The sequence below is a fragment of the Ilyonectria robusta genome (genome assembly GCF_021365365.1).
Source record: "Ilyonectria robusta strain PMI_751 chromosome Unknown BGZ61scaffold_18, whole genome shotgun sequence".
Taxonomy (NCBI): Eukaryota; Fungi; Ascomycota; class Sordariomycetes; order Hypocreales; family Nectriaceae; genus Ilyonectria; species Ilyonectria robusta.
In genome coordinates this window covers 1000479-1019935 of record NW_025764452.1, presented here as the reverse complement: position 1 = coordinate 1019935, position 19457 = coordinate 1000479, and the positions used below count along the sequence as shown (strand labels likewise).

General features: G+C 46.7%; 8 protein-coding genes across 8 annotated transcripts; 6 read left to right on the top strand and 2 right to left on the bottom strand.

Annotated features, from left to right (window-relative positions):
• Positions 1–1723: 1723 nt before the first annotated feature.
• On the top strand, positions 1724–3709 carry BGZ61DRAFT_535882 (heterokaryon incompatibility protein-domain-containing protein; the record flags this gene model as incomplete). The annotated part of the gene is made up of 2 exons (XM_046254322.1): positions 1724–2135; positions 2193–3709. The coding sequence occupies 2 exons, from the start codon at positions 1724–1726 to the stop codon at positions 3707–3709; spliced, it is 1929 nt and encodes a 642-aa protein (XP_046100941.1).
• A 242-nt stretch (positions 3710–3951) lies between these two features.
• On the bottom strand, positions 3952–4742 carry BGZ61DRAFT_496659 (P-loop containing nucleoside triphosphate hydrolase protein; the record flags this gene model as incomplete). The annotated part of the gene is made up of 3 exons (XM_046251044.1): positions 3952–4051; positions 4191–4392; positions 4457–4742. The coding sequence occupies 3 exons, from the start codon at positions 4740–4742 to the stop codon at positions 3952–3954; spliced, it is 588 nt and encodes a 195-aa protein (XP_046100940.1).
• A 1351-nt stretch (positions 4743–6093) lies between these two features.
• Positions 6094–6786, top strand: BGZ61DRAFT_319635 (uncharacterized protein; the record flags this gene model as incomplete). Its single annotated transcript, XM_046238915.1, has 1 exon — positions 6094–6786. A coding segment is annotated over one exon (693 nt), but the record flags the coding sequence as incomplete, so codon positions are not given.
• Positions 6787–7426: 640 nt separating this feature from the next.
• BGZ61DRAFT_457220 (uncharacterized protein) lies at positions 7427–9311 on the top strand. The gene has a single exon (XM_046246628.1). It carries the CDS (start codon positions 7481–7483, stop codon positions 9119–9121), a length of 1641 nt encoding a protein of 546 aa, XP_046100938.1. The 5' UTR covers positions 7427–7480; the 3' UTR covers positions 9122–9311.
• A 3076-nt stretch (positions 9312–12387) lies between these two features.
• BGZ61DRAFT_535878 (uncharacterized protein) lies at positions 12388–13325 on the top strand (the record flags this gene model as incomplete). Its single annotated transcript, XM_046254321.1, has 4 exons — positions 12388–12532; positions 12607–12748; positions 12815–12935; positions 12987–13325. 4 exons carry the CDS (start codon positions 12388–12390, stop codon positions 13323–13325), a joined length of 747 nt encoding a protein of 248 aa, XP_046100937.1.
• Positions 13326–14259: 934 nt separating this feature from the next.
• Positions 14260–15532, bottom strand: BGZ61DRAFT_396441 (P-loop containing nucleoside triphosphate hydrolase protein; the record flags this gene model as incomplete). Its single annotated transcript, XM_046242959.1, has 3 exons — positions 15282–15532; positions 15123–15235; positions 14260–15057 (listed from the first exon to the last, which is right to left on the bottom strand). Coding segments are annotated over exons 1-3 (996 nt in total), but the record flags the coding sequence as incomplete, so codon positions are not given.
• Positions 15533–16420: 888 nt separating this feature from the next.
• On the top strand, positions 16421–18157 carry BGZ61DRAFT_590960 (uncharacterized protein; the record flags this gene model as incomplete). The annotated part of the gene is made up of 2 exons (XM_046256662.1): positions 16421–16515; positions 16628–18157. The coding sequence occupies 2 exons, from the start codon at positions 16421–16423 to the stop codon at positions 18108–18110; spliced, it is 1578 nt and encodes a 525-aa protein (XP_046100935.1). The 3' UTR covers positions 18111–18157.
• Positions 18158–18545: 388 nt separating this feature from the next.
• On the top strand, positions 18546–18809 carry BGZ61DRAFT_359556 (ankyrin repeat protein; the record flags this gene model as incomplete). The annotated part of the gene is made up of 1 exon (XM_046241089.1): positions 18546–18809. A coding segment is annotated over one exon (264 nt), but the record flags the coding sequence as incomplete, so codon positions are not given.
• Positions 18810–19457: the final 648 nt, after the last annotated feature.

The window sequence follows — 19457 nt, the reverse complement described above, 5'->3', positions numbered from 1 at the left end:
ATAGCCTAACGTTGGAATAAGATGAGATACGTAATGCGACGCGATAATGCGGCAATGAACTTGATAAGTACACGTAACAGAATTACAGGAACTGTCCTTGGAGAAAAGCACAAGCCAAGCCGAGCCTCAAAAAAAAAGCTCATCGTCAGATACAGATGCAATAAGAATGTTCCTGTGGACAATATCTGCGCGAAAAGCACTATCAACTTTGGAAGCATTGGGTGAAAATGTGAAGATTGTAAGAAAAAAAGGTGCTATTTTAAGTGTGTAAGCAACAACCCGCCCTTGGTGGATCCAACAGCCTTCTGAAGTTTCCTCGAAGTATGAGTCTGACAATGAGACTTTCCAAGCATGTTCCCGTACATAAATGTGATCCCATAATGTCAGTCCTAGTTAACAGCTTGGCCTAATCCTAGTTCTAGTAAGACTGTAGATCAGAGGGGAAAGGAAAAGGGGGGAGACACAAGAGAGGGCGGGCAACGTGGGGGCCTAAGTAGGCCATCTTTGTGTTGGGCAGACCAGATTGAAGAAGGATGTATCATCGACCAGCTACGTGCATTCTCCAAAGCTACTGCCAATAGCTTGTATAATAGCTCTAGGTGCATTTGGCGGCTGTCTTTTCTTGTTGGGCAGTATCTTCCGGCAATAAAAGATGTGCATGGGTGACTGTCTTCCGCCACAGGAACAGTTATCAATAGAGTAAGTGTAATAGGTCGCAAAGTCTCCATGTTGTGATCTAGCTACTAGTAGATAGCGTTGGAACTTCTATGGAGAGGAGCCATGTGACGGCCGGGTCTAATCTCGGCGTATAGGGTAGGCACGGACGTGGGTGTATAATTGCGTGGATCAGGACGCCGTACTGAGTAATGAGGTGTCTGTCATATATAGTAATGTACAAAGAGGGCGTCTTTAGGGAACTAAGTGTGTTAATAGCTGAGGAGCTGTCTGTAATGGATGTGCACTCCTTAGTCGACTATATGCCACTCATCCTACACTTGGAGCGTGCGTGTTATTTTTGGAGGCGACGCTCTGGCCTTGATACAGCAAAAGTGCATAGAATAATTCCAGCTGCCGGAGCAAATAGAGACGCATATCCTTCGTACGGACCTGGATAGCCACGATCATATGGCTAATCGGGCCATGCTACGATATACGTCGATACTGATAGAAGACGAAAGGGAAGAGTAGTTTGTTAAAATTGACCTGCCTCAGTCATAATTAGTATCAGATATAGTGTGCGGAGCTAGCGAATTTCTTGTTAATAGAGGCAATTAACCCTTGATACTAAACGACAGAAATAATCAGTTTAGCGTCTCGTTATATTTGCCACGTAAGCAACTATCAGCCGCGCAGTCGTTTTGAGACTTGGCGCTGGTTTGATTCGCCAGCCTTATATCGTTATATCAGTGTTATGAAGCATGCAGGATCAATATTTACTTAATGTTAGATCCGATACGGTCAATTCTCTCAGGGATAATAGGGATCAATGCAGCGGAGCCCAAAGATTATGATATTGATGTGTTGCCTCCTGCCCCTCTTTTTCTTGTGAGGGGTTTTGGGGTCAATCTCTGACTTGAGACAAGATATTGATGTATCAGAGGGTTGTTTTTATCCGGGCCTTATGCCGCCACCTGAAGGTCAATCTACACTTGACTCACCAGGCTGGGCTTCAGAACATGCACCTTTTTTCATTCACACGTCATCTAAAAAAGTAGTGTCAAGAATGGACTCTACGTCGGCTTCCGCTGAGCAAGCTCTATGCCAGCAATGTCGTCTCATGTTCTCTGAGCAAGGGTTCAAACAACTCTTCTCATCTGCAGGCTTCTTTCACTCGACCCTGGACACATTCGAGAACCGTCAGAATTGCCGACTCTGTTGCTACGTCTGGAGCGAGAACATTATTGGCGATTCTAGCCAGTCGCATAATGTTCGAGCGCTTCGCGACTTGGTTATTTCGACATCTACATACAACTTTGCCGGTCGGAATGCCGTCCAAGCTGCACGGTCTCTGGTATTCTTCAGAGCTGTTGGGACGTCTTCCAAGGAATGGGAAGGTCTAGCGCTGCGAGTTGAGTCCTCAAAGCGACGGATGCAGTGGGAGCCTTTTAATCACTTGCGAGTAGTGGTGTCGGCAGGTATATTCTCAATCCACAAGCCCAATATTGTCTCCACTTACTGACAAAACCAAATAGACGATCCCTTAGCCATATGTACTGTGCTTCGGCCGGCCGCTGGGACAACGATTACCCAAGAGTCAGCGGCTGGTTTCAAAGCTATGCTTGCGAACTGTGAGCAACATGACCATTGCCCACCCTTGCGCCCAAAGCCCCTCCCGACCAGAGTCATTCACATTGGACAAGAGCGGCCTTTTCCGAAGGTACATCTCCATGTCACGCCGAAACATGGCCAAGTTGGACAATACGTTGCCCTAAGCTACTGCTGGGGAGGCCCACAGCAGGTCAGATTGACGACGAATAATCTTCAAACCTTCCAAGCTGGCGGCTTAGATGGCCTTGCTCTGCCTCAGACGCTTCAAGATGCTATTCTCACAACCCAGTACATGGGGTTCGAATTTCTCTGGGTAGATGCCTTGTGCATCATCCAGGATGACGATGCCGACAAGCAGCACGAGATCGGCCGGATGTGTTCGATTTATGAAGACTCGGCCTTGTGCATTGCGGCAGCGACAAGTAGCTCAGTCAATGATGGGTTTCTCAAGCCCACCTCAACGTTCAGCGAAATATACCCTTCATGTGAGATACAGGTGCCAATACCAAACAACCGCCGTCATGGAACATTAACATTAGTGCCTCCGCATTCACAACAGACGGGCCATTTCCCTATCAACAAGAGAGGATGGACGTTTCAGGAAGCGCTGATACCTCCGCGCTTGCTGGTATTCGGGGATCTTGAACCCTTCCTGCGGTGCAGAAGCAGGGATGCGTCGCCCATCTCAAGGTCTTTTGTCAAGTATCCCCCTACCCGGATTCAGCCGAGACGTGTTGTGCATGATAGTGTGAACTCTGGGTACGACCGAGACCATGATCCTCGAAATGTTTGGCGTACAGTGGTGGAAGCGTATACACTCCGCCATCTCAGCTTTGCAGAGGATAGGCCGCTTGCTGTTCAAGGCGTTATTGATTTTCTCAGCAAGACCTTTGTGGATCAGTGTTATTTTGGAGTCTGGAAATCATTCCCGGTAGGATGCCTTTTGTGGACCGTCGGGAGAGGTCGGAAGTCGGTACGCATTCCAAAACTCCCAACCTGGAGCTGGATGTCTGTCACAGGCGAGGTTGACATGGATCAACTGGAATTCCTTGGGAGCGATGCGGGCGAGGCTTTGGTCAAGTTTGATAACGCCCCGCCCCATGATCGGCTCCATCTGACATGCTCAATTCTCAACGAGGCCGAAGTACGTCGGTTTAACTGTGTGAAACGAGACTGGCCGGATATGGTGGAAGAAGAAGAGCAGGGCAACGTCGGGGTTGAGGATGACTCGCAAACCAAAACGGCGTCAGTGGACGCCAAGGGCTGCCAAGAAGGTTTGGTCCGTTATTTGCTTGTCATGAGCAAGTCGTACGATGGCAGAATCCAAGCTCTTGTCGTTACACGCCATAAGGACAATATGTACCAGCGATGTGGGCTCGTGGAGATTAAGTCTTCAAACAAGTGGCTTTCCGTACCCAAGAAGGAAATTTTCCTTGTGTAACATTTGAACTACCTACAGTTCGGGTTAAGACGTAAGATACCTGTAGGAAATGAGAATAGGAAATAATATGAGCTGGTTATTAAGGGCAGAGGAGACAGGAAATGAGAGAGGCCGATGGCGATAGCGATAGTGAGAGTGGGGGTGAGGAACAGGAAAAGAAGGAAGTTTATATCTATAGTCAATGCCGGGTGAGGTTGTGGGTTTTTAAAATTCCGCGTATAAAGTCAGACTGAACATTCGCCTTATCTGGTGGCTCTGCTCAGTTTTGAGACATCGATATTCTGCTCTCTTATCAGGGGTATATTTATCTCCCAGTCGGGTTGAGAGTAGAATTGTTCCAGACTTCGCAACCCACATCCCTACTTGTGGCAGCGATGGCTTCAACTAATGGACCTGAGGATGTGGCAATAAACCTCCGCCTAGTTTTTCGTGCTCGTGGTGGTGCTCTACCGCATAGGCTATGAGTGAGCTCCTCTCGAACTCGATCTTGACATCGCTTTCCTTGTTGTCGCGCATGATGCGGTCCAGCAACCTGTCCCAGATCTTCTTGGTAGAGTCAAGGTCGATGGAGGGGTATCTGAGGTACAGATGCATCCGAGACTTGAAGGCTTCATCAATGACACCGGTTCTGTTTGTCGTGAGGGGCAAAATGCCAGAGTAGTACTCAAGGACGCGCAAAAACACTGGGTTTCGTCGTGTTAGCTCTGTGAAAGATGGAGATGTGCGCAGCTGAAGATTCAAATAAACATGAAACCAATGCGTTCCGATTAATGTCCCGCCAATCTCGTTTCATCAGGAACACGTCGGCCTCGTCATTCAGCATGATGCACCCCCACTGGCTGGCGAGACCGAAGTGATAGTTTAGGTTAAACTCGACCTGTTCCGGTGTCAAGCCAATGTCTCCGCATGTCAACGGATATAGAGGCCGCCTGCTGTACGCCGCGATGGTTTCCGCAGTGCTCGTTTTACCAACCCCTGGCGGGCCGTGAAGCAGTATGATCAGCCCCCGTCCCTTGCCCCGAACTAAGTCCATCTGCGAGGATATCTTGGGTTGGGTTGGCATTCCACCCAGCGTCGATGCGGACCTGTGGCTCTCGATGACGGAATTGAGCAGGTCGCGGAACGTCTCGGGGATGACGAGATTATCAAACCCGCTGTTGACGGCGGCCTCGCTTTTGTACAGACAACCATTACAAGCTTTTTTCATCCCTTTAGTTTCTGCCTATAACATCATCAAACGAAAGTAAAGTTCTCACACGGCATATTGTTCAACTTTGGCACCAGTTCATCGTCCCGCTCACTCTCGCATAAAATATATCCAACTCGATGATATCGTCCCTCTTCAAGTCTCGCCAGAGCAAGCCCCCACACCACGTCACGGTACGCAAACCCCGATTCCCATGGCTGTTTTCCATTGGTTGATTCTTCGCCATGCCACATCAGGAACCACCACATTTCGACGGTGAGCGGTAGGAATCCATAGCACGTCGCTATGAACGGTTGTTGACTGGGCTCGCTCTGAGAGGCCATGCTATCCAAGATAATTCTCAAGCCTCCGGGTTCGTACCTTGGCCGCCACTGGTTTTCAGACAAATCACCACGAACCTCGAGCCGATACACCGGCCTGGTGATATCGTCTATGGCTGCTCCAACTGCAACGGGAATCATGCGGCCCCCAACACGCATTTGGGCATCCGTGATCTGGCCAAATGGTACATCCAAGGACAAGGGCGTTATTTGGTAGTCGATTATTCCCCATCCGCAATTCCAAAACTCCGAAGTGAAGGGCGGTCCATTTTTTGTGCTGCCATTCAGATCAGCTAACCCTATCGCTCCGTCGACGGAGAGAAACGACCACGATGGTGCGCGCCATTTATCTGGGCGCTTAGCCTCACTGCGTTCTGTCGTCAAGGTATACCAGGTGAGCAACTGTGGCGCCGAATCAATAAATATGCCCGCCAGATAGTCGCACTTTAAATGGTACGAAAAAAGTTCGGCTACACTGGACAAGGCAGGTAGCTTATCCGCCTCATACGACATGGCCCTCCTGCAGAAAGGGACGATAACGAACCCCCAATCCCTTGGCTCTGCAAATAATTTGCAATGCGAAACCGCCGCTGACTACAAGAAACAGGAACTCATCCTCTGGAACCCGTCGCTTGCCCAGAATACTTCCGACGGGTCTGAACACTCCTACAACTACCCCTGCACCGTGTCGGAGAGCGTATCATACTGCGTCTCCCTCGAGTCCGCAACACCAGGTCAGTTCTCGACACCCATCTCCATCTCTCAGCCTAGCCGATGCTAATACACAGCACTGAATCACAGCCCCTGAAACGGATGAGAATGTCCCGCCCAGCCCACGTGCAGCCGGCGAGATTGAGAACTGCACCACTTGGTACGCCCCGGACTCGTACGACTCGTGCGAGTCAGTCCTGGCTTTCACCTGGCTTGAGTTTGATGACTTATATCATATGAACCCGTCTATCAAGAGCGACTGCTCTAGGTTGACCCTCGGCACGTACTACTGCATATCAACCAACGAGGACGGCAGTCCACCAGGGGAGGACGATTCTAGCGTGACCTTAACCAGTGGCGCCTCGTCCACGGCCACGGCCACGGCCACGGCCACAGGAGTTGTCACGCCCAGCCCCGTGCAGTCGAACATGGTCTCTAATTGTGATGATTTCTACCTTGTTCAGGCCGACGACGGGTGCTGGGCCATTGCTAACTCGAACAACATTGAGCTGAATGACTTTTATACATGGAACCCAAGCGTCAAGACTGACTGCACCGGACTTGAGGCCAAGGTGTACGTCTGCATCGGTATCAAGGCCGCTGCCACTACGACAACAGTCGACAAGACGACCAGCACCACCAGCGGAAATAGCGGGTCGACACCCTCGCCCGTGCAGGATGGCATGGTGAGCGACTGCAAGGACTTTTACTTTGTTCAGGCCGACGATGGATGCTGGGCTATTGCCAATACAAACGGCATTGACCTAGCTGACTTTTACGAATGGAATCCTGCTGTCAAGAGTGATTGCTCCGGACTTCAGGCCAATGTCTATGTGTGTATTGGGAGGTAGAAGAGGCTATCACGGCTGCTTGTTAAATGGTTAGGGCCTTGAGTTTGGTAGCATCGAATTCCCGCAGCTCGAGTGCTCGCGCTTAGACAATACGTCTTCAGTCAGGAGTGTCATATTAATTGGTTTGCCTCGATCGGACAGGAGAGCGGTAGTAATGCCCTTGAGGAGTTGTATTTCGACGACTGCCCCGTCTTGTTTGAGGCTCGCCAGACAAGTCCTCTAGATAGCAGTGACCCGGGGTAATACCTAGACGCACGGATACTCGATGAGATGGCACAATGTGCTCTCTCGATGGGCTTGTTTGTGAGATTGCAATCTGCAGATTGTAGGTCTAAGCTATAGACCTGCTTAGCCTGTAGCCCTAGCCCTAGGTTATTATACCTAGGCTTCTTTAGCTGTAGACACCAGCCTAGTATTTTATACTCATTTGTTCTAACGCTCAGATCTCTTGACGTCTAATGTGCCCTCTAAGCCATGCCGAAAGCTTCGTTCCGAAAGGCGTTGGCAGGCCCGCCAAGACCGTTCTCTTGTATTGATCTTCACAAAAGCACAAAGCCGCTATGTATCACGTGATCGAGCTACTTATTTATTATTTATTGCCGTCCCTGCACCCGTTGGCAAACTCCATCTCTCACTCACCTCCTGTAATCTTTGTTTCTGAGCCTCACCAACTTCTTTCGCCATGCGTTGCTCTTCTGGCCGCGTCCAAACAGGACTTGGGCCTTTCGTCCATCTGCCGCGGGAGCTTCTCGACAACATTTTATCCAGGCTGCCGAACAGCGACATCAAGAGCCTCCGCTCAACGTGCACCAATCTCCACAACATCGTTCAACTCCGCCTCAGCCGCCTTTTCCTCTCACCCAACCCACTCAACGTGGCCGTCTTCAGGGCTGTCGCAAACCACGAAGAATTCCGAAGAAACATTGTTGAGATCATTTATGACGATGCTCGCTTGGCTCACCCGGCTGAGGTTAAGAGCTTTTGGGGGTCCGACGAGGATCACGATGATGACGAAGGCAACACCGATATTGGCGATATATCTGGAGTTCCAGCTTGGTACTTGAAAGAATTCCGGGATAATTCTTCATTGATAGCTGAGTATGGCATTCTTGATGTAAAGCAACCTCGCCATATTGAAGTTGCACATCGGTTTGAGGCACGGCTTAGCCCAGTACAGTCGTACAGACTGTATCAAAACCTGCTGCATGAGCAAAATCAGGTCATTGCCACCAACAGCGATGCGGAAGCTCTGCAGTACGGTCTGCCCCGTTTCCCCAACTTGCGGAAGATCACTGTAACGCCTGCAGCTCATGGGTGCCCCGTTAGACCTCTGTACCAGACGCCAATGATTCGCTCTCTACCTCCCGGACTGATCTATCATCTACCTAGAGGTTGGCCAGTTGCTGAAGAGCAGGAAAATGAACCTTTTGCAGAGAGCTGGCAAGGCGATGAAAAGAGCAAGTGGCGTGGGTTTTCTGTTATATGTCGCGAGACTGCCCGATTTCACTGCGAGAACCCAACTGCTGGTATCTTCGAGTTTGTTATCGATACTAACCAGCTTCTTACCGGTATAAACTGCCGTATTTTTGATGATACAGACAGCCCTGAGTACAGCGACCTCGTTACAATTTTCAGCAGACCTGGGTTCTCTCGCATCGATCTATCTCTTCTTGTTGGCGGTCAAGATGAGGAAGGCTGGCACTCTTTCCGCAGTGGAAATCTCAAGAAAGCACTACAAAGAGCACCGGACTTGCAGCGTATAAGCCTCTCAACCAACCTTGGGACCCCCGAAAACCTCTATGAATCTGCAAGTGCCAGCGGCGAAGAACACTTTATCCCGCTGCGTACAATCTTCCCTATCGACCTATGGGCGAATCTACACGACTTTAGTCTCTCGCGCTTTCTCGTCAAGCAGGATGACTTGATGAGCCTGATGCTTGTGCTGCCGTCAACACTTCGGGCGGTCGAGCTCAGCTTTCTTTACTTCCTTCGGTCGAGCGGACATTATCAGGGGTTGCTTGTAGAAATGCGAAGCAAGCTGGGGTGGCGGGAGCGAGCTGCTGCGGACCGGCCTGGGATCGTCATTTATGTCGATGACCAGTGCCCAACTCAAGGAAAACCCATCTGTGTCAGTCGCGAGGCCCATGACTTCCTATACGGGGACGGCGAGAATCCTTTTTTGGAGGACTTCGTTGATCCGGGCATAGGGACTTCAGTGGATACATTTGATCCGGAGTTTGAGCGGCCCTATGACGATTTGGTTCAGTTGATGCGCCTCGGTATCTTGGAAAAGGATGATTGGTACAGGCGAAACTACATGTGACCTCTCACACAACTTAGAGCAGTATCAAGTAGAAAGGCGAAAAAGGAACAACGCAAGAATCCCTTGATTACGTGGAGTCTTCCGTGGCTGTGTTGGGGGGTACAAAGCAACATTGGCATGTTCCCTTGCACTCTTAGATCTCCCCGCTCTCATTCTACTATTTTATTTATTTTCATAAATCATGATGCAGCATTCGAAGTCGAATAGGCCGCAAAAGTCCATCTTTGAGAACCAGCCCCAGTAGCCCCGCGAGTACAGCGATAAAACCCTCAAGTTGTCGCGGATGCAAGGGGATACCCACGTCTCCGAGTACAAGCCAGAGCAAATTCAATAGCCACAGGTCCCAACACAGTCGTACGACTAGAGAAGGCAGAAAATCGATGCCGGTTGGCGGTGGCCAGCATGACACGTAGAGTTCCAGCAACGGCAGCGAAAGCGACACCAGTTCTGGCACATTAAGGTCCATCTATTATTTCAAGGTACCCCAGTTCCAAGTCCTACCACAGCCCATAGCCGTATCTTCTTCGGTGGCTACTAGCGTGGATATTCAGTCTCCAGGAACTAAGTCGAAGTTTCTTGTGAAGCCAGTCGGCTTAGAGTTCATTCAAGTCAATCATCCCTACCTAGTACAAAGAACCACTAGGGTACCAAATGTAGCAAAATGCTAAAATTCCGACAACCCTGTAAGTTTACGCTATAAGACGGAGAAAAAAGCTATGCGTCAAGCTTGAACAGGCCCGAGAGCATCCCGGCGCAAATAATAAGCACCTACGAATTGGTCCCGAAGCCGCTTCAACCACTTCCTGCTATAACGCTACAGATCTTTACTTACTAGCTATTGCGTAGCAGAACATGGCGATGAGGGGTTGGATTGACACGCTACAAACGGCTTCCTCGCCTCCCCTTGTAGCTGGAAAATAAGCTATTGACGGCGACAAGGCTTGTTACAGATACGGCGCTCGTATTATCGAAGGACCGGACTGGATAGCTCTTTTCTGAAAATTTATAACTACGATGTCGGCTAGTATCTTAGTATTTGTGTCAGAATTATTTGTTATACTTCCTGTTTAGATAGGGAGGACCTCGGATAAGCTCGGATATCCGAGGTGCTTAGGGATACTATAGGGTCTTTTACTCTAGCTAGCTATTAACCTAATTAAATAAAAAGCTAGGCCTGGGACTAAGCAGCTAATATAGAAGATAGCTTTAAAGCCTACTATAAAGTAAGAAAAGCTTTACTGCTATTATAATTATAGAAGTCCGATATTTTAATATAAGTAATATTTGTCACGGCCCAGGTTGAGACCAGGCGGTCACAACCGGCAGAACCATAACATACCCACTTTTTCACCTGACACAGATCCCGAACTCACCCCGTATAAGTGAGCCCGAACGCACGACTCACTTCCCCAGGATGAGCCATAAGATCGGACTCACTCTTACCTAGTAAGCCCGTATAGGCACTACTAGTATATAGATACTCTTTTAGCATTTTTATAGATGGATAGCCTCACTAGCTATTAATATATTTGGTTACATTGAATCTATTATTCTATTATTACCAGACTGTAATCTATATTGCTTATTATGATGTTCTGATCTACTTGATTATATATTCTATGTCTTGAACTTATTCTATACTCTTAGGCTAGACCTGACTGTTATAATTTAAATATATAAAATAAGATTGCAAATAAGAATTTAATTTTCTTATTTATTAATCTTAATCTTATTATTAAAAAGTAAATAGTATCTAAAAATAGCTAATATAATCTATTAGCTTTTATTTAGATATTATAGATAGTATAGTAATAACTTAAATAGATTTTCTTTTTTAAGAAAGCTTAAGAGGAAATTTAGCTTCTATCTTTTTAATTTATCTTTTAAATTCTAAGAGAATCTGAAATTATATTAGAATTGGAATTTATAATATAGATATAATAGATTATTCCTAGAAAGAGCTACTTAAGTAAAATTTACTATATTAAAAATTAGTTATAATAGGATAAGTATTAAAAGGGAAGTTAGTCTCTTAATAATAGGAGATATCTTTTTTATATTCTATTACTTAGAATAAAATTACTATCTTAAGGTTATTAACTATAGATAGTAAGGTTATTAATTATAGATAATAAAGTTGAAATTAAAGGGGTTAAATAAAAGCTTTAGGTAGAGATTAATAGGTAATAATTTTATTAATTAGCTACTATTTTTTTTAATATTAGGTAAAGTATTTATTATTTATTTCTACTATTTAAAATTACTATATAACTTTAATTTATCTAATAATATTAAGTAAAGCTAAAAAAACTAAATATATTATTAATAGTAAGAATTCTTTAAATAAAATATAAAAATAGTTATTATATTTAAAGTTAGTTATTATGAAATAAGAAATAAATATTAAAAAAAAAGTTAGTTTTTTAATAATAGAAGATATTAATTTCTTTTATATTTCTTTACTTAAAATAAAATTACTATCTTAAGATTATTAACTATAAATAGTAAGATTATTAATTATAAATAATAAAGTTAAAGTTAAAGAAGTTAAATAAAAGCTTTAAGTAAAAATTAATAGATAATAACTTTATTATTTAGCTATTATTTCTTTTAATATTAAATATAGCTTTTATTATTTATTTTTATTATTTAAGATTACTATATAACTTTAATCTATTTAATAATATTAAGTAAAACTATAAAAAAAACTAAATATTATAATATAAGTAATAATAATATAAAAAAAAGTAGGAAATTAATAATATAATATATATTTATAAGTTTATAAAATAAAATAATAGTAGCTAAATAATATTAAATTACTTAGCTTTTTAAATATTAATAATACTTAATTATTTAATAATTATTTCTTAGCTATTTTTAAAGATATATTAAATATTATATTATATTTTAATTTATTTTACTTAAATTGCCGACAGCCTTACTCCGCAAATGAGAAAGCAGGCACTTAGAGCGAGAGGCAGGGTAGAGAACTGAAGTGCGGGGCAAATGGCTCTCATCACCTGCCAGGAGACGGATTTGCACTTTGTAAACGCTGGGGCGGACTGACCATTCGGCGAGTGCTTTTTTAGGTCCAAAAAGCTGGTAGAGCTGAATGGTCATTCTTTAAATGCATGGTAAGGCCCTCTTCTTTGCAGAAGCTCTAACTTGCTCCCTTTAACCTTTGTGATCCATCTATCCATAGCTCATCCCATCCCATCCAGCCTTACCTCTGAGACGGCTCCAAAAGCCACCAACGAGACACTATGCAGACGCTGCCCAGTTTCACCTTTCTTGCCCTCGGCTTGTCCCTCCTTGCTCGATATGTCGCGGCGCAGACGACGATTGGCGACAGAGAGAAGGATCTCGCCTCCTCGCAGTTCATCGGTTACTACATCGCACCTGACTCCAGTACGTTGACACAATCGGACCATGCCCTTCACTGTGTATTTGATGGCTTATCCGGGACCTCTTTTGCGGGATAGTTCAGAAAATGACCGCCTCCACATCCTGGATCACCTCCGGGACATTCGCAGGAGATTGCAACAGCGACTTCGATTCCTGTGTCGTCGCGACAGAATTTTCCAACGACACGATCTATTTCGGCGATGGCTCGTCTACATCGTGGTATGATTGCCTATTCGAGCCAACATGGTGTGCACCAGGATATCTAACGCCATCTCTCTCCAATAGCGGCACTTTCAGTTGCGTTTCCATGACCATCTTCCAAACCTCTCCTGACGGGCTTCCCTCGGCGACAAATATAAAGTGCCGCCAGGGGTGGCGCGCCTACACTGTGTATCGAGAGTTGGAGGTGTCGTCAACAGAGTCTGGTGAGTCGAGCCGTAAAGCCTGATCTCGGCAGACACGTAAACTGACGGTTGCATCCTTGGAAACAAGCAGCACTTTCGCCGAAAGCACCTCCAACGAGAGAGGCATCGCCGAAGCCACGTCCTCCGAGACGACATCTGCCACCTCGACCGGCGCGACAGCCTCTGCCGAGCCCACCTCCGAACCCAAGAAGTCCAAGAGCAAGGCGTGGATTGCAGGCGCCGTAGTGGGATCGATCGCAGGACTTGCGGTCATTTCAGGTGCGGGTTGGTTCTACATGAGAAGCCAGAACCGAGCCAAATCGGACCCCATAGCTTCGACCTTGCAACCGCGCACGAAGGAGGAGCCACGGGTCGAGATGCCTGGGCACTGATAGTTGGGGAGTAGTATTTTAGAGTATGCGTCGAATGAGAAAGAGTCTTTTTGTTGGACTGTGTGCCGGCTTTTTCTCTACGTTTACTGTAAGCCAATTTCACTTTTCTTAAAGACGAGGCTCTTGGTTCGGTCTTGGGCGGCATTCAAATGAGGCTGAACTCGAGTTGGATTTCACTATGACCTCAACGGAAGTACCTAAGCGATAATAACCTGATAGCTGAAGCGTAATACGCGGGAAGAATTGTCCCGATTCCGAGAATAGCCCAGTTCCTGAAAACGTCCAACTGTCGCTCCAAGAGCAGTTGCAGTCCTCCCCGTTCTCAATTATTCAACAGCATGCCACGACAGTAATACAGATCTCAAAATAATTAAACTTCGTTTTTATTACCTTCCTTAGGCAGTAAATCATATGTTAGAATTGTATTGGACTATGAAAACTCGTTGTGGCCTTGAAAACCTAAGTGCTGATTTCCCTCTGGATTAGCAATTATGAGATCAACAAGAAGTCACATTCGAAATCACCGCTTATCAATAAGAGTCGAAGTTTTCTCCGTATGACTACTTATATAACAGGAAGGCAGCATAGAGATTTAAAACGCGGAGGCAGACATTATTTCTCGACTGCCAAAGTAAGGAAATCTGCCCAATTCAGCGCTTCAGCTACTTATCCCGCCACACACCAAGTAGGTCTATCAGGCCTTCATTTTTACCTTACGAAGTCTTTGGAGGCCCCGACCACCAGCTCGAAAGAGTTCCCCACGAGTTGACCCAAGACATACTTTTTTCCTCGGCCCCGTTCTTTCCAGTGTTGGGCTGGTCGATTTGTCTTCCCGTCATGAAGAAAGCCGCGGCTTCCTTTGCGACATCGAGCCATTGAAAGAACGGTTGAAACCATGGATGTTTGTGACGTCTTCCTTGAGTGGATTGCTTTGGCGTATTTTGCGTGTTGTTGTCCTCCAAGGCAGCGGGAGGTAAGGGGCTATTCGAGATTGGCTCTGGTTGATCCAGCTGGGCACCTTCCATTTTCCGGGGCGTTTCGAGAACTGAGACCCGGGCGAGATCGCTCTTGACATCGAGACGAATGTACAAAGGGTTCTGCTCCAACACCTTTGCAGCCTCTGTCTCGTACCAAGGGGTCTTGCACGCCATTTCGCGGACGACTTGAAGCTTGACGTTTGGTACCTCCTTGTACCGCTTGCTGATCATGGCTCTGATCTCTTCTGCTCTCTCCCCGGAACGTTTTCGGACCGATAGTCGCTGGATTGGTTCCCCGGTGTCATTGCCGTTGGCTTGCTTGATGCTATGGTGGTAGACCGCGCCTCCATGATAGCGCCGCGGGCCGACAGGCGAAGGTTCGAGAACTTCGGTGATGCTCGGGTCATTCAACAGACCGGGCAGCTTGGATTCCCAATGTTCCTCAAAATCGTCTTCGCTCAATGAATCCCACTTGCTGGTCACGATGGTAATATTCTTGTAGAACTCTGGCCCACAGAAACACTTCACCCACTGTATCGTTGTTAGGTCTGCTTTCATCATCCGGTCCTGATTACCGCCGTAAACAAATAGAACACCAGCAACAGTGACAAAAGGGCTAAGAGCATCCAGGCATGTGATGATGTCATGGAAGTTCGCCATGTCATCGATGTCAGCGGCGCCAAATCCTGCAGTGTCCACAAATAGATACTGTTCGCCATCAATGATTGCTGGGCAAACTTGATAGTTCTTCGTGCCTGGAGAAACAGGATTTAGCTTTCCTATTCCGGACTTGGTAGTTTGGTGGCAATCTTGAACCAACCTGACTTGTGAGAATTTCCAACATGCAATTGCTGGCCGGAGATCTCGCTCAGAAGGGTCGACTTTCCAGTTCCGGATTGTCCCACAACGAAGATAAGCTTTGTTCCCCGGAGACTTGGGACGTCAGTATCCTGATCCACTGACAAGTCAGATTACTCACTATTTCCTGATGAAGTCCACCACAGGCTTGGAAGCTGCACCTTTGGCTTCTGCAACAATCCTCTTGAGACCTGAAAATGCCCCCATGACCCAACCTTCTGGACGTTCCGAGCTAGTTGAAATGTTGAGCTGTCCTTCAGTACCATCATCGTCAGAGGTATCATCGTAGGTATCGTCTGGAACACAGACGAGTGTAGGGGCTGGAGGAGGGGCATTCCCAGTTGGAGTGGTCAGCTTAGCCTCACCACGGGGGGTATGGGTAGCCGGGAAAGAGCCTGATTCAGGAGAAATGGAGCTTTGAGAGCCCTGAATGTTGACGTGCTCGGTCATGGTCATTTCGATGACAGGAATGAAGATGACAAGGGGCTTGGAGGTGTTTGAAAGCCCACTCGCTACGAAAGAGAGGCTGAGAAAGAAGATTGTCAAGATAGGCTGAAAAAGAATAGATATGAATGTCTGAGTGATGGAGGCTGAATGGAGGGAAGAGACGTGGTCTTTATACCCGTTGAGACGAAAGAATCCAGCTTTTCAGTCGAGCCCGATACGTCTGAGTCGGCCAGAGACTCCCACGAGGTAGATCTCGTGATTGGGCCTGAATTTGGTGATACCTTAATATCGATGAAAGTACATGTAAGCCGATAGATAAAGTCCCCACTTACCTGCAGCTGCATTAAAACTCACAATCCAGTTCATCGATAGGTCGATAAGGAGCCAATATTGTGCGTGTTTGCATACATAATTTGGTGCCATTCGGTATCTCATGCGTGCGGGGTTGATACGTACGTTGCAGCTATTGGCTCAGAGATGGACCGAACTTTAGTGAATCTGCCAATGACCCGAGGGTTATCGCTGAGATTCCAGTATAATGAGACGCTTGTTGAGCCTTGATTGGAAGACGTTTTGGTGGCTGACTGGCTACTGTACCTTACCCGGCACCACAAACGTCGTGTCACCAGGATGACGTCCCAAGAAATCGTCTCAAGTCCTGTACACTGTCTCTCTCATCACCCCAAGATTGGATTCATTCGGCCAATTCCGCGAAAGACCAAGAAACAAAACGAAGAAGAAGACAAGAGGCGGCAGAGACCGGTACCAACGTCTAGAATCTGGACTAAAGTGAATGATGCAAGATGGAATCAAATGAAAGAGAAGATAACCGAACTCTACTACGACAATGGATATCAGTTACGACTAGTCAAGGATATCATGTGGTCGATATACCAGTTTGGGGAGCAGTATGTCTTCGCACTGCCTATGATCCTCACGGACCAATAAACCCATCCCAGAACCGTCCCCTTCACAATCTTAATACATAAGCCCGAAGCTAACGATTCATGATGTTAATAGAGACAGGAACGCGTATAATAGACGCTTCAAGAAATGGGGTATCTCCAAAAACAAGAACACAGTGGGCTCACAAGATCGAACGAGAGCTCGGGCAGTACATAAAGCCCCTCATCAACGTGTCCAAGAATTGGTGCTAGCAGCCGATGAGTTTGACATGCATATGCATATGACAATTGAAGTACCTGAAACACTTCAGTTCAAGCAGTTTGAACATCATGAGGTGGTCCTAAAGAGTGTGGATGACTTCATTTATGGAGTGTTCGACTCGGGGAAAGAGGGCTGGTCCGCGGACGTCACAAGTTTCATAGACCCGGATCGCAAGAGATGCTCTGCAACCTATCATTGGCGAGTCCTCTCTGACCGATGCCACAGCGTCGCGCTGCTGATTCGTGCCAATCTACATTCAAAAGCAGAGATGACCTTGGAAAATCTCTTTCAGAATCTGGCAACTGTGGACAATTATCGACACCCGGCGTTTATGGTCGAATTCTGGCGACTGTGCATCCGCATTCAGGGAATCGACTGTCACATCCCTAGAGCCAATGCTATGAGCCGACTTTTTCGGGTAATCAAAATAACACAACAAGTCGGCAGCCCTGTTCACCGACTCATCAGCTCGCTCAGCTCTGTTGACGCAAAGGATCTGAGAAACGTACTACGCATCGGATATGTCAAGGCCATCAGGACATTTTCAGTTCTCATCGGAGATGAGAATGTCATGATTCTCGATATGTTATCTTTCTATTGCAAATTCTTCACCACAGCATTTCTTACACGGCAAACCCTAATTGCGAAGTTCGACTATGTATGGCACCAGACGTACGAATTGCGCCTTAACAACAGTACGGCAAGGGTTGCCATAGACTATGCGTTCGCTTATGCCGCGTATTACGTTATTGACGCACCTTATCTCGCTATCGGCATGGCCCAGACTCTCCGAGACACCATTGCCAATGGCCCCTGTCTCATTGGGCGTTTAGAGTGGACACTTGAGACCGAGGCCTTCTCATTCTCTTCCAAAATTGTGGCAGAACTACATAGACAACGGGCCAACCGAGCAGAGAATTGGCAAGCCGCAAGTGGAGATTACAGTAGGTGTTGCGCATCTATGCAGGGCGCCATTACCAAGTTGGAGCATGGCGACAGGGATTGTCGAACTCGAGCAGCGATGCTATCCAAAGTTCTCAACCGATGGCTTGTGGAGTGGGAATTGCAGAAAGAAGCTGATGAGGAAGCGTTGCGGACTAGAAGAATCGAGGACAGTATTTTAGGAAAACCTTGTACGAGGTGCGTGCGCAACCAATACTGTACAAAGTGTGCATGCGCCCTCGAAAACGGCAAGTTACGAGACGAAGGCTGCAATCGATGCAAGGAGCACAAGCTCTCTCGAATGTGCCAGAAGTGCGCTGCTCGCCAGAAGAATATTGGATGGAAACCTTCAGACAAGTGGCTCCAAGTTCGCGGGAGGGTACGACCTTCTTAACCATGGGAAATATGTGGGAAGCTGGCTATTATGCGTTGGAAACCGCCCTTGAAGCCACTGGCTGCCGAAGGCGGAAAGTGACGTGTTTGTAGAATGTACACCTTTTCAGATAGGGAAATCAAGCTCTTTGTTGTGGCATCCTCACGAGCTATTAATACATATCTCGGTCAGCTCATCGCACTCAATGGTTCTTCGCTCATTTCCATCTAGTAAAATTTGGACCAACGCTTTCGCCAAGTCATCAACTAGAATGGCTTCATAAAGCTTGCCAGTTAGTCGGGAGGAGAAGCCGGCATCTGGAGGAAGGACACCGCTTGGTCAAGCGCACCAAACTTAAAATCGGTTACTTGCTTTCTTCGCAAGTTCACAGAGTCCCTTCTCTACTTCGCCCTGGATGTTGGTCAGCTCCTTTGCAGATTTCAAGTCATCACCGATCCGCTCAACTCGGCTTCAAACCGTGGCCGTCTGGAAGTGGTCAAGCTACTCCTAGAGGAAGGGGCAGATCCGACAGTCGCCAACAATAATGGATGGACCCCACTACACTCTGCGTCAAAATCGGGACATATCGATATAACACAGCTACTTCTCGATCACCAACCTGATACTACACGTGTAGACGCGAACGGACGGTGCCTATTGTTCCTAGCTTCCTGGCGTGGATACGACCAGGTTGTTCAAACCCTCCTACAAATGCCGTAACCTCAGAACTGTACCCCGGCAAGACAGATCGCCCTTGTCGGTGAAAGAGTGCCGGGCTCAATCGAGTTCATGTCATAGCATCACAAATACTAGTGTCGGTTATCTTTCTACGTCGTACCGTTCGTATTTCGTATTTGCTCCAGAGAACCAGTATCATTTTCTCTTTTCCATACATCGATTATTGCCGTATCGATCATGATGAGACTGGGATCCATGGAATACTCTTGCGAATCGAGTAGCATATACTGAAACTCAAGAACAATCAACATTTTGGGGCTGAAAAGCTGACAGTACATTTAGCATCTGGCAAAAGGAAACTCGAAGTCAACAAGAGATTCGACGAATTGATGGCCGGTAGGTATTCGAAATCTTGGAAAATTCAATATCCAGCGCTGCAGAGCAGGAAGTATGAGAGTGTCATAACGATATATACCCCTCGTCAGGTTATAAACAAGCGTCAAGGTATTAATTATTTATCCTCAATCTCTGTATCGCCGAGGAGAACCTAATTAAAATAATCACAGTTGTCCTATAGAAAGAGCTCGGAAAATAACAAAGTTCAGGTTATCTAGATAATTTGAAGCGATACCAATATACACCTAAGATCACCGTCTACCGAAACTTAGTTTCCGCTATTATCAAGGCAAG

Excerpts from the sequence above, each read along its gene's own strand:
- BGZ61DRAFT_457220 (XM_046246628.1), top strand. The coding sequence starts at position 7,481 with ATGCGTTGCTCTTCTGGCCGCGTCCAAACAGGACTTGGGCCTTTCGTC.